Source organism: Barbatula barbatula (assembly GCF_947034865.1).
Source record: "Barbatula barbatula genome assembly, chromosome: 2".
Classification (NCBI taxonomy): Eukaryota; Metazoa; Chordata; class Actinopteri; order Cypriniformes; family Nemacheilidae; genus Barbatula; species Barbatula barbatula.
In genome coordinates this window covers 2,256,874-2,271,712 of record NC_136767.1, presented here as the reverse complement: position 1 = coordinate 2,271,712, position 14,839 = coordinate 2,256,874, and the positions used below count along the sequence as shown (strand labels likewise).

The 14,839-nt window shown below is 39.9% G+C and overlaps 1 protein-coding gene across 1 annotated transcript in view; it reads right to left on the bottom strand.

Moving 5' to 3' along the window:
- setbp1 (SET binding protein 1) overlaps positions 1 to 13,551 on the bottom strand; it is a 50,891-nt gene extending 37,340 nt beyond the window's left edge. Inside the window, exons 1-2 of the mRNA XM_079485907.1 lie at positions 12,919 to 13,551; positions 3,431 to 4,022 (exon numbers count right to left, since the gene is read on the bottom strand). Of these exons, the coding sequence (XP_079342033.1) occupies positions 3,431 to 3,901 (471 nt within the window). The 5' untranslated portion in view covers positions 3,902 to 4,022; positions 12,919 to 13,551. The remainder of the gene's footprint in view (positions 1 to 3,430; positions 4,023 to 12,918) is intronic.
- Between the last annotated feature and the right edge of the window lie 1,288 nt (positions 13,552 to 14,839).

The following is a 14,839-nucleotide window of genomic DNA, read 5'->3' as shown; positions in this document are numbered from 1 at the left end:
TGGCTGCGCAGCAACAGCGTCCTTCCTCCCCGGGCTAAGAGAAATCCCTGGGGAAATCAGATAACATGCAGCCACATACAAAATTCAAGGCTGATAATCAAACCATCAATTGTTGGGATCAAGTCAAATGCGCTTGGCAGACGTGGCCGGGCTTTTAAAAGCGCATCACACGAAACAGCGGGAGCCAGTCTGCCATTGCAATACAAATAATTCATACCCTAAGAGATTACCGTAAAGATTAAAAGTCGTTTCAATGCCAGAAATTCCTCAAAAAGGAAAAAAAAAACAGGGAAACAATTTGAGCCTGCGCTGCATTTACTGAAAGATGCTGATGTTGCTTATTGCTCTCTGAGGCAGTGAGCTCAGATTTTCTCCCTAATTATGGTCAAATTACAGACTGTGGTACCACCACCCTCTCGTCTCATTCTTTACAACAGTCCTTCATTCTTCTGCCAGAGGATGGAAAGTGACATCTGTTTAAAAAAACTTCAAAACGAATATGCTGTGGTAAGCTAAAACAAAATATGACCTCATATGACACTGACTAATTTGCCTGAAACAACTTCTGCTCACCTTGCAAATATGCAGCTAACTGCAGATGTAACACTGTACAAAGAAAATATACATGGCAATATCACTGTAAAAATACCATAGTAGTGAACGATAACCATAATTGTGCACAATGATATTTCCATTCAACCTTTGAAGAATACTGTGGTATAGTAATATCATGGAGTATAATGCAGTCTAATATAAATATTTGGACCACGTGTAAGTCAATGAACTCACAGAGTTTAAATGTCACGAAAGGTTAATGACTAGCTGTTACGTTGCTCAAAAGCGCAGACTGGACACACTTCATCTGACAGGCAACCAAAGAACTGACGGTCCAGAAAATGCAATCGTGTCATCAGCGACCAGAATAAATGTGAAACACAGACACCAAAGCATGGGCTGAATATCAATAAAAAGGCAGCGTCGGAAACAATGTGCATAAAATGTGCATTTGCTTAGAAACAAGCTTGCAAGGTTAATTGAATCAGAATTCATTTCTAAAAGGGATTGCTCATAAACAAATAGGGCTGCTCGATTATGAACCAAATCATAATCACGATTATTTTGGCCAACATTGAGATCCTGATTATTTAACACGATTACTCATTAACCTTTAAAACAACATAGAAAATAGTACAAACTTTGCTTTTAAACTCTGAATTTAACTGAAAAAGAAATGTAAAGAAATAGCACTGCTGAACCGCTGTAAAGAAAAGGTGTGCGCCGTGGATTTATACTACAAGAAAAGAGAGGATCCTTGCAAAATGGAATGCGGCACAATAATCGTTTACCTCGATTATTTTTTTTTTCTAATTGATGAAGGCCAAAATTGACGATTGCGAATAATTTTCGATTAATTGCACAGCCCTATATACAGTCAGGTCCATAAATATTGGGACATCGACACAATTCTAATCTTTTTGGCTCTATACACCACCACAATGGATTTGAAATGAAACGAACAAGATGTGCTTTATCTGCAGACTTTTAGCTTTAATTTGAGGGTATTTACATCCAAATCAGGTGAACGGTGTAGGAATTACAACAGTTTGTATATGTGCCTCCCACTTTTTAAGGGACCAAAAGTAATGGGACAGATTAACAATCATAAATCAAACTTTCCCTTTTGAATACTTGGTTGCAAATCCTTTGCAGTCAAATACAGCCTGAAGTCTGGAACGCATAGACATCACCAGACACTGGGTTTCATCCCTGGTGATGCTCTGCCAGGCCTCTACTGCAACTGTCTTCAGTTCCTGCTTGTTCTTGGAGCATTTTCCCTTCAGTTTTGTCTTCAGCAAGTGAAATGCATGCTCAATCGGATTCAGGTCAGGTGATTGACTTAGCCATTGCATAACATTCCACTTATTTCCCTTAAAAACCTCTTTGGTTGCTTTCGCAGTATGCTTCGGGTCATTGTCCATCTGCACTGTGAAGCGCCATCCAATGAGCTCTGAAGCATTTGGCTGAATATGAGCAGATAATATTGCCCGAAAAACTTCAGAATTCATCCTGCTGCTTTTGTCAACAGTCACATCATCAATAAATACAAGAGAACCAGTTCCATTGGCAGCCATACATGCCCACGCCATGACACTACCACCACAATGCTTCACTGATGAGGTGGTATGCTTTGGATCATGAGCAGTTCCTTTCCTTCTCCATACTCTTCTCTTCCCATCACTCTGGTACAAGTTGATCTTTGTCTCATCGGTCCATAGGACGTTGTTCCAGAACTGTGAAGACTTTTTTAGATGTTGTTTGGCAAACTCTAATCTGGCCTTCCTGTTTTTGAGACTCACCAATGGTTTACATCTTGTGGTAAACCCTCTGTATTTACTCTGGTGAAGTCTTCTCTTGATTGTTGACTTTGACACACATACACTTACCTCCTGAGAATGTTCTTGATCTGTCCAACTGTTGTGAAGGGTGTTTTCTTCACCAGGGAAATAATTCTTCGTTCATCCACCACAGTTGTTTTCCGTGGTCTTCCGGGTCTTTTGGTGTTGCTGAGCTCACCGGTGCGTTCTTTCTTTTTAAGGATGTTCCAAACAGTTGATTTGGTCACACCTAAAGCTTTTGCTATCTCTGTGATGGTTTGTTTTGTTTTTTCAGCCTAATGATGGCTTGCTTCACTGATAGTGACAGCTCTTTAGATGTCATATTGAGAGTTGACAGCAACAGTTTCCAAATGCAAAATAGCACACATGAAAAGAACTCTGAACCTTTTATCTGCTCCTTGTAAATGGGAGAGTGAGGGAATAACACACACCTGCCCATGGAACAGCTAAGCAGCCAATTGTCCCATTACTTTTGGTCCCTTAAAAAGTGGGAGGCACATATACAAACTGTTGTAATTCCCTCAAATTAAAGCTAAAAGTCGGCAGATAAAGCACATCATTTATTCAACCTCAAGTCGATCAAAACCTGAATATGACACGTTTTATATGTAGAACACTAAGATCAATCTAGTTATGTCTCAGTGGTTAGGTGTCCGTACAATGGAAGTTAATAAAAGTTAATGTTGTTTGATTATCAACATTCTTCAAAATATATTATTTTTGTTTTCTGCGGAAGAGAATAAGTCATGCAGGTTTGGAATATGAGATGAATATTAAGACCCTAAGTCCCAATGTAGTTGTGTAGCACATATATTTTCTTAATAGAAGTGCATGGAAATATATCTTTTCCATATTTCATGATCTGATAATGGCTTGCATGGTCAACAGATTGCACTTCTATCTCTCACAACTGTTTGCACCAAAAACAACTAATATAGCCTAAAGTTTAAACTGGTTTTAGCAGTATTACAATATGACATCAACACAGCAAAATCAGGACAAGGAAACCTTAAACATTAAAAGGTGACACTAACCCTCTTTCTGGGGGGTCCTTTATCTTCCTCCTTCCCTCCTCTGCTGCTCCTGCCATGTTTGGCAGCCTTCTGCTCCCCAGGCTGTTTGATAGTAATACGGATCTCAGGAGGGCAAATGTAGTTCTCCAGGTTCTTAGGAGGCTTTTTGGCCCGCTTGGTTGTTTGGATCTTCAACTTCAGACTGCCTTCTGAGAAACTGGCCTCCTTGATGGAGAACTCCTGATCGTCCAGCCCATCTCCCTGTGCCCATCTTTCGCCCCCCGCGTTGTAGGTGGCGCCCACGTCCTTTCCCAGGCCGAGGTCTTCATCCTCGTCACGGTGCTGCTGCTCGCTGGGTAAAGGGAGGATCTTCATCGGACTGGCGAGAAGACCGACCTCACTGAGGTCAGCTCTGTTGATGGTGGTTACAGTGGAGAAGAACTCCTCGTTGCCTTTCGGCCGGGATGTACGGTTAAGATCTCTTTGGTCCATTGAAGATCTCGAAGTCCGGTCCAAGGGTGATTGAGTTGAATCGGAGAGGGATGTGATGGCTTTTGGCTCTACTGCTTCCGGTACCTGAATCTGGTGAAGGCAGAGTTTTTCCCGGGTGAAACTGAAAGTCACAAAGAATAAATGATTAGTCGATTATTCTAGTAAACACACGCATACATCACCAGGCATATTTTGGGTCAAATGTTTTATATATAACTTGTACAGTATGTATAGTAGCTTTATGGAATTTTGACTGTTTAATTCTATTGGTTGAGCAGCAAACGGATCTATGGTTTTCATTTTTTGTTGTTATTTTTTGCTTTCACGGCTTTAATAAGTTATCTCTTAATAGGGGTGTAACAATACATGGATATGAATCGATGCATCAATTCATTTTCTAATGATTCGATGCCTTGATACCACACGTAAAATATCTATATGAGGTACCTTTATTTTGACACTCTCTGTGTCCCCATTCCTCACGTAACGTCTGGATTATTGTATTTTTTGTTAGTTCAGTTTTCGCTGGATTAATTTTGCCGTGGAGTGCTGTTACACCCAAAATCCTGACCACCATGGCTACAGTTCTCGGTGACGCACTGTTTCCCAATCATTCCTAATTTGTCTCGCTTTTGTTCAGTATGGGGCACATATTTTTCATACACTTTTGTTCATTTACATGCAGAAGGTTCAATTAATACTTGAAAGTTGTCATTTCTTTAATAAAAAATGAATGCTATTAAAAAATTATTTGGAAATAAATCTGTAATTAGAATTTCAGGTTTCATTTCTTCAAATCCCTTTGTGAACCTAATATCATGTATCATATTAAATCGGAAGCTGAGCATTTCATTACACGCCTGAAGAATGTAAAAATGTCTTTTTTATTGCATTTAAATAGAACGATCAAACATCTCTACCATATTTAACTACCAAATTACATGTCGTTTGAAATCTGGCTAAGATTAATGTCTTCATGTACTTCCTTATTACATCATACAGAGCGTAGCGATGACAAACTTTTTCGCTGTACCATAATTCTACATCGATTAGGCAATGTGAAACCGAACAAGACAAATGTGTCTGTTAAACCACACATTAATCAAGATGGAGCTCTAAGTGTGCATCCCTCAACCTGAAACGGCTACACCGCTGGATTCAAGTGAAAACCCATACACCGTAATTACACTGCTGACCAGCTCATTTGCTTTAGTGGTCAGCTGAGTAACCCTAGTCACGGTGTGAGAGTCAACAAATGAGGCTTCTGGCCCTGTGATAAACACTTTACCGACATCAAATAGACCACAACCTGAGCAGCCGCAGACCTGGAAGAGCCCAATTAGGGTTATTATAACACCTCTAACAGCAAAATCTGTTAGCAAGCATCACGTGTGGCTACTGAATGAATCTAGCATAATTCTCTCTGTCGGCTATGACAAACGGGGTCTACCAGTCAGGTTGATATATATTGAAAATATCACAAATCAGCAAAGGTTTGCAATAACTCTATGTTTGCAGTCTTTCCCATTCGTTGATGAGACTATGGCGGCCAGCCATAGTTCAGAAAGTTACGAAATACCAGAGAAACGAGTGAGAAAATGAAAGTGATGCTTTCTTTACCCAGAAAAAATATGTTTCTGGTTGTTAGGGGTCTCATCTTACGGTACGATGCACAATACTGGGTTCACTATTACAACTGTATAACAATATTTCAGACAAAATGTAACGGAAAATCAAATAACAAATGTATTCTTTAAGAAAGTTAAACCCTAAGAGAGAACTTCTTAACGCAGTATAAGCACAAAATTGAAAATATATTATACACTTTCACGTAGGTCACCCAATCAGATTAAACAGATCAGAAAGAGCTTTATTGCCAAGCGTGCTTTAAACACAAAAGGAATTTGTCTTAGTGACAGAAGCGTTCGTTTCACATATATAGTTGAAAGTGACAAGAAGACATGTAACAAAAAAGTAAACGATGTCAAATAAAAGTGTCGAGGCCTAGAGACACTCTCAGGGGTCTATCGTGATCTTTAAACACTAAACCTTTAAATAACTCCTATCTATTTTGGGGACGCGTTCCCTGAGCGTCGGCAGTGTGATGTCAGTATTGATGTATATCGAACGAGGGTTAGAAGACAAGCTCCGTCCCTCATCTGCAGTTGGGCTGTTGTCAGACAAAGCTCAGTGTCATTTACCCTTTCAACAGCCAGACAGTTGACAGATGAGAGGCTTCTGAAAACAACTGCAGCTATCATAAGGCGGCATGGATCCACGCTAGACTAAACAGCTCTATCTATCCATCATGTTATGACAGTCAAAATGGCATGATTCTCATTCCAGCCCGTGCTGCTGACTCAAACCCAGCCATTCATAAATCTTCAATGACACCGACCATGCTTATGTTTTGGTTCGTCTACAACTCCAATAGTTTCCTGATGCAACAAGGCGGTTGAAATAACTCAGAATAAACAGCAACCGTCCACAAAAGCGTAGCATTGTGAAAGGACCGTCCTTTTTTTACACAATCTCTGGTCGACTCATTCACAGATTCCCAGACGAGAGATTTCTTGACTGTGTGATTGTGTGTGAAGTTTAATCCATACACCCACAAACGTAATGCTCTTACTACTTGCCCCTTATACAATACTAAGCCCCAACACCCTGTTTATGGAAGAGAAATTCAGTGTTTGGCAGTGCGGGGATGCTAACTGCACACTAATTGTGTAAGAAAACATTGGGCTCATAAACAGGTTTATTATTATCACAAACAAGCCCCAGGCAAACCATCGGTTCCCCTCTCAAAGCAGCCTGTGGCGGTCAAAGGGGGGATATATTCAGACACTTGTCCTCGAGGGGCTTTACATACTGATCTGCCCTTTTATTGATGCGTCTCAATGATTAGAGCATTGGGGGCAATTATCTTGCTACACAAAATCAGCTCAATTGGTAATGATATGAAATAATGAGCAAAAAAATTAGGCTCATGTACAACCTTTTATGTTATGCAACAGGATAACAAGGTTTGGATTCTGGTCAAATATCCATTTCTGACGTAACGCGTAAAGTGTGTTTCACTATTAGAGAATTACATTTAAACTATCATCTTGAAAACATGAATGTGAAAGGTAATTCTAAATAAATATCAATTCTTGATGTTAAAAGTTCGACCAATATCGTTTTTTCTCTGGCCGATGCCAATATTTAGAAATCAGGCGAGCCGATGTCAGATATATGAGGCCTATTTCATGGCAGGGATTTCCCAACCTTTATCTCATAAAATCTAACAGTTAAGTAATAAGAAGAGATACAGAATATTGCTTAAATTAAATATTTATTGAGGACATGTCTCTTCAAATCTGTGCACTTGGTTGAGAACGATTGAGTAAGTGTTTTTGTACAAGATAGCAGTCTAATTCATAGTAATAATACATTGCTCAAAACTTTTAAGCACCTTCTCAAACTGTTCTGAAGCATGCTTTTTGTTTATGTTTGTTGGCAGACACTGCTATGAGTCACATGGTCATAATCTAAATGAAAACAATATCTGCGTTTTTAGTAACATTCATCTGTAAGCATTTTTCGATTTTATAGGACAGTATACAGCCTGACAGGAGAGTCAAATGCGTTAAACTTTGGCTGAAGACATTAAAGTTTGGTTTAATGACAAAAAACGTACCAAGCAAGCAGAATGTTTTCTCTTCATTTCAGATTTCTAACACACACTACAGTGTTCAGCTTGTCTCGCGGCTGTCAGAGCAGAAATAAAAAAACACTTCTGTCTGTATGTTTCTCTGCCCCCGTCACATACATATGTAAATTGTGTGCACTTGTTTGATAGAAAGAACGCTCAAAACTAGGGATGTAACGATGCACTCCAAGCCGGTTGAAAATCGATGAAAATATGTGACGATTCGTGTCGGTTGAGATGTTAAAAGAATCGCGATACACGTTTTAAACAGCAGGGGGCGCTGAAGCAGTAGCCTACATTCTGACCTCGCTTTACAGGCGCGATAGCAGCGAAAAAGCTGTAGCTTTTAACAGAAGCAAAAATGGCGGCGTGAAGTGTAGGTGACGTTGATATTGAGGATGCCCCAAACTCATTCAAATCGGACGTGTGGCGGCATTTTGGCTTTCCGAAGACTAAAAATGAAAAAGGTGAGGTGGTAACGGACAAAACAAAAACTGTGTGCAGATACTGCAAGAAGATGTTAATATACACCAATAGCACAACAAACATGATGCAGCATACAAACCGTCACCACAGTGAGAAGCTCCAGTCACCGCCGTCTGCACGTAAAAACCTGTTAGTGGGCCAAACCACACTGACCGGCGGATTTGCAGCCCCACTCGCGGCGACTTAGTTTGTTTATATGAAAAGATTTATTTTATTTGTATTTATTTTATTTGGGATTTGTTTTAATATTTCAATTTAGTTTTGTTATTGACAAAGATATTTTTTATTTTCAGAAAGAAATGAACAGCATTTTGTCTGAGTGAGAATAAAATAATAAAAGGAAACTTTTTCATTTATCTTTCTTAAATCTCATTTTGTACAAAAAAATCGTGATAAAATCGTATCGTGAAACCAGTATCGTGAATCGTATCGCATCGCGAGTTCAGTGAATCGTTACATGCCTACTCAAAACGCATCTTAATACCAAGTATAAACAGAGTTTGATCCACAGACTCATTTAAGCAGGAAAGTAAACATGCACCATTTTAGCCAGAAGATTCCATCTCACTGGGCTTGGTGCGATAGTCGGTGTCACCAGTCATGCGCGGTGTCCACCCGCCTACCGATTACATCACTTTCGTGGCACCGACCCAGACTGTCATGTTTTTTTTTAAATCACTTAGTTTAGTTAAAGACCAGACTGCGTATCTGAACATGGCTGCTGTATTCAGCGGAAGTGGAACAAGTGTCGCAGCAAAAATCAGCAACAGGAGAGAAGCACTGCTATCAATTAGATTTTTGCTCTAATTTTCAAAAGCCGGTGCTTTGCCATTAATTTAACATTAATGTTTTTCGTTTCGTATTCCCTTTTTTATTTATTTAACATAAACGTTTTTCATTGCGTATTCCTTTATTAGTTTCTTATTTATTTATCTGTTGCACAATGTGTGCTGTGATTACTCGTTTTGTTAATATAGGCAAGTTATCTAACGTAAATGTTCTTTATTTTATTTTTGTTTCTTATTTATTTTTTGCTTGATGTTTGCTGTTATTATTCGCTTTGTACAAGTTTTATACAAGCAAATGTCATTATACTTTTTGGTATTTTTATTAAGGAAGATATTGAACCCACCATTAATTCCCGAATTGGAGCTATTTTAAAACTATTTTAAAATGTGTCATGCGAAGGGCCCCATCTTCGACAGCCACACAGCAAACCCCCCACCCTCGGTGTCGCCGGAACAACCAGTGTTTTTACACGTCTATAAACCGGTGGGAAAATGTCATCACCGCAACATCACGACTGCTCACAGAAGCACCTGCCTGTTAATCGGCAAAATTTGCGAGCCGATCCATCGGTCGCCCTCTAAATATCAGTACAGATTTATAAAATAGAATGCAGCAATTTTTTTACTCAAAGTGTTTATGTTTTCACACTTAGGAAAAAAACATGTTTTTATTCCGCTAATCGAGTAAATGTTTACCATCTGGATTAATTTTAAACAATTTTAGCCATGGCTTTATGTCATTCCAAACCTGTATGACTGTAGAACACAAAAACAACATCTTGAAGGATGTTGGTAAACAAACAACATTGGTCCTCACTGACTTCCTTTGTATTGGGAAAATATATTTATATTTTAGCTTTCACAGTTTGCTTTTTCAAACTGTAGCTGGTGTGGTGAGAGGAATCCTCCCTGCCTCAGTCCCTTTTAAGGCTATAAAAAGAGAACAGGCTGGACGTAAACTCCCAAACAGCCTCACCAAAACACAATGCGTTCACACTTTGCTGTGGTACTGGGGTAAACAGAGAAAACTTAAGTCAAATCATCATTTTCTCAGATACCTTACACGAGACCATAATGATGCAGACGGAATTGTAAGTAATACCTTGTTATTTGTTTTGCAATTTCTTATATTTAATTTATATTCATATTTTATTGTATATTAAAGGCATTCAATTAAAAGTGTTCAACAGTTATTGATTCTTTGCAGATGTCTACAAGGAGAGTGGCATAACAAAATGACCCAAGCCAGACTCAAACTTGGTCACCAGATGCCAAGCAGCACCACGCAAAACGTCAAAGCACATCACGGCCCACTAAGTCACGTCTCAACAGTACAACGTGTTGAACAGCCTGTACTATCCCTCACAGCTTCAATTACGCTCATGTTAAATTAAATAAGGAGTCTGCTCGGACTAACATCAGAGGCACCCACAGGAGCAGCACATTTGACATGCCTAGCTGATCTACAAGCGGAAACTTTGCAATCCAGGCCACATTTGTTCAAGGCACACATCATTTGTCATGACACGGCTGGATTACACGCTATATGTACTGTCGCTCCGGGCAGCTATACAAAGTGTATTTTAAACCAGAGGTAGGACATATACATACTCGCTACTTGCACGGGGCTCCCAAGTTTGATGTCTAAAATATGTGCTTTCATTCCCAATTCCTCGAATCGCAGATGCGAGAGCAGCAGGTTTATAATGAATAGGAGAACATGATGTAGATGTCAAGACCAATCCAGTTTCGTGACCGGCCAAACCGCCATAACAGACGCCACTTATAAGACAAGGTGAGGCATGTTTGCCCTGTTGAATGAGCTGGGTTTATCTTTACAATCCAATTACTCCAAATCCAAACAACGGATACAAGAAGGCCGCAAAAAACTGAGATTTAACCCCATGAATATTTAAGGTCTGCACACACTGCATACTTCAAAGTGGAGAATGTGGTTTGTTGGTGTTTACCACGCAGAAGAACTGTTTTCATGGGCAGAGGGGTGCGTGGAATTCATGACTCGGTTTGGAGGTATACTTCAAAATGTGGTTACGATGCAATTTTATGCCATTTTGCAATTTGACGTGATGTGTGTCATATCTTGATCAACTGCAATGCAATCGCCTATTATCTAAATCTGACTATGTCAATGCTGCAGATCTTCCTAGAAAGGAATCAAATGTTTCGTGGCAACCTCTTCCAGCAAATCTTTCAAATGCGCAGTCAATCCCACTTGAATTCGCAGAAGACTAACTGCCCCTGTCTTGTTTTCCTCTATGACAAAAGCAAATGGATCCCTGCCAAAATGCACATTTTAAAACCGAGGAGAGACAGGAATTTCAACCGCAGTGAAAACAAAATGGCTGTAGTCAAAAACTGAAACTGCCCACCTCCCCCTCCAGCTTGCTGCCAAAAGGTGTTCTTGTTCTGATATTTGGTTTGGAACGGCTGCCAAAAATTAGATATGTCCTTGGATATCTCCTTCTTTCCTTTGTCTCCTGTCAGGACTTGGCCGTCTTCCAGTGCAACTAGCCATAGCCAGAAACAGAGGGAGACCTATTCACACACATAAACATCACTTTGGATTTATCCTTTTCTCAAATACTGTGGTTCTTTTGTGTAACGCTATACTCTATATATGGATATAATAGCTTTTGTGGAATCTTTTTGTGGGCAAGCGCTCCATAAACTAGATATGTTTACGTTTTGATAAATGCAAGTCTCCTCATCTGACCTGGGTTTTTCCACTGGCTTTCTTTGAAATGATGAAGACCTACAATACAACCAGTTCTCCTTCCAGTTTGAAATAGCCTACCTCTACAGTCAGAGCCAGAACTACAGCGCTCAAATCGAGACACTTTCTGACACTTGCACTGTCTATCAGTTCTTACTCATCCAAAATGACAAATGTCTTGTATTGTCCCCAAACTCATTACCCTACTAAGCACTTATACACGGTTTTCATATGGCATCAATAACTCAACCAAGGCCTTGGTTATGGTCTTTGACCAAACCCTAAAATAAACCAAAGGGGGCAGCCATAGTTTACAGTAACCATAGATTCTTAACAATGATATTTGTACTATGATTATGGTTTTAAAATGCGTCAAACGATAAAACCGCGATAAACTTTGCACTGTTTTGTGATTTTCCCTTGAGAAATGACATTTTTATCATCTACAAACTGTAAAAGTTGTCAAAAAATAATCCCCCTTTGCAGAACTTGAGTTTGAAGTCAAAGATGCTGCAACAGTCATTCTAAAACCCCTCCCCCTTCTGGCATTAGGGAAGGGTTTTACCCAATCAAATGATCAGAAGTTTTAAACGAAGATAATCAATAATTAATTGTGTGTTTTATAACACCCAGTTTTTTGCAAATGTCAAGAAATGTGAATTTTGACAGAAACCGAATCACTAAGTCAACAGTTTCATCATTGCACGCCTCAAAACCTAGTGAGCAGCCTACTTGACAGCCTACTAGACGTCACAGTACGCACGCAAGAACGTTAGGACTCGTCCCTGCTGCCCATGATGTTAACTTACAAGTATTTGAGAAACCGCCGACGTCTACCGAGTAAGTGACGTGGAAAGCTGCCTACACATAGTGTATTATAGTGGAAATGACTATAGGCGCTTGACAGTGCACACACACGCCTACTCTCTATCAGCGGTTAAACGATGCATGGCCACGATTACCCACTGAATCATCTCTGTAATATCACATCACGATACGCTCTCATTTTAAAATAGATTTCTGTGACACGTCAAACGCATCGATGGGTGTGCAGCTTTAGTTTATTAAAAAGAAATCAAACACATTCAAGCTCACCGTGCAAAAGTAACGTAACGTTGCAATGCGCTTTTAATAAAGATGGTGCTGCTCTGCAGAAGTTTTCTACCCGACGTTTTTTTGATCCAACCCCGATTTGTATTTCAGTTCATTTAACGTTACACGATCCCGTTTTAAACGCCGTTTAAATTAATGACAAAAACGTGGAAACTGATCAATGCAATGCGAAGACCGGGACGCTGAGGTAAACTTAACTCACCCATTTCTGGAGCGCCTGCTGCTGCTGAAGTCTACCAGAGCAACGTTAAATCCATCCACTTACATCCAGGTGACAAGCACTTTACGATCCATCAAACTCGAGCAAACGCATAAAAATGGCGTCAGGTGAGATCTCGCTACAAAAACACCAACAGCAAGATCGATAGATTTGTTGTCGATGCGCGTAGAGAACGAAAGCGCGCGACTGCACATTCAGATTGCGCGCTGGTTAAAGGAGGAATATGGACCCACAGTCAGAGCGCTGCATTGCTTCCCTCTCAAATCATCAGAGTCGGGGGTGGAACGAGCCTTCCCACTGCGGAGAAAACAAATCTGCTGCTGCGATCCCTAATAATATCCAAAGTCACGCTTTTGGTGACACACCGGCCCCGGTCAGCCGCGCGGGACAGACATCCAGGAATAAAGCAGATCTGGCGTTCCCGTTTCCGGACGCGTTTGATCGGACTTGCGCAAGTGTGATGTGACTCTTGTGGACTCCCGCAGTAGTTTCTGATAACGATCTGTGTGCAGCGTGTTCTCTGCTCTCAGCAAATGTGCCGAGTCGGACTTGCCCTGTCGAGTTCAGAGCACTCACCGACGCCCCCTACCGTTCAACATCCATCCATCATCTATCCATCTATGTCTGAAGGACTATATTTTATACTGCAGCTAATATAGATATTTGCTTAACATCCATTGAATTCAGATCTGTTTTCTATAACATATGCAGTATGCATACGATTTATTTTTGATATGATGTCATTTCGTGATAATAATTTCCTGTAGCTCAGTGGTTGGAGCATGGTGCCGGCAACGTCAAGGTGGGTTCGATCCCAGGGGTTTGCACATACTGAGAAACAAATGTATAGTACGATGTAAGTTGCTTTGGATAAAAGTGGCTGCCAAATCCATCATTGAATTAATGCGATGTACATTTTATTCTCAAAGTGACTATGTTGGCCACTTAAAATTTGAATTTAGTTGCCATAGTTTTGGTTGCACAGCTTGCCGGCTCGCATAGAAAAGTAAATGGGAGCCAAAAACGAGAACTCTATCAGATTTAAACAAAGCATATTTATTGTAATACTGAACTGTCATCACTTCCGTATTATTCACCTCTTTTAGCCCTTTAGACAGGGTGGGTGTTTATATCTGAGCGTTATATTGATCGAGAGGGAATATAATGACACTCTTAGAGCTCTTCAATATAGAGGTCAGCATCTGCTCCCCTGACGGCCGATCAATGTCTTGACTGTGTTAGTAAATAGTTCTCATTGGTCAACTTTGAAAATCAATGACACTGGACATTATTTAAAGAGGATCAATGATTTTTTTCTTGTAATACATTGCCATGGATACCACATGTAAGCAGTTTAGAGGTCTGAGTGGATGGTCCACAGTGCTTTTATGTCACAATGAAAACGGACCTAGACATTTATAAGCCTGTCTGAGAGTTTCATGTATATAAAGACTTGCTTATTGGTCTTAAAGACTGAAAGGGAAACCAAACACCTTAGGTCTCTGAACCATTTGATAGGTAAGAGGTTTTCACATTTTGTTCTTCACACTAATATGTGGTTTGGATGATAGTTCTACAGCACTTGAGCAGATGCAACAAGTGAAGACGCATGAGGCGTTTGTTGCAAAATACATAACGGCTTGTTTAATAGGTTCTACACATTAATTTAATTTAATTTTAATTCTAATATCACATCACACATTTTTCTTATATTTTAAAAGTTTGAATTGCACAAGTCTCTGTGTGTCCTGACTGAGGATGTTGATGTGATATGCTCATATTTACTCATCAAGTCCTCTAGTTTTTGCCTCCTCGCCATTAAATCTAGTTGTGAAATGAATCATCTTGTGCTCCACAGAGAGCAAGATGACTAAAACATGACACTGCAATAGATGCAGTTTTA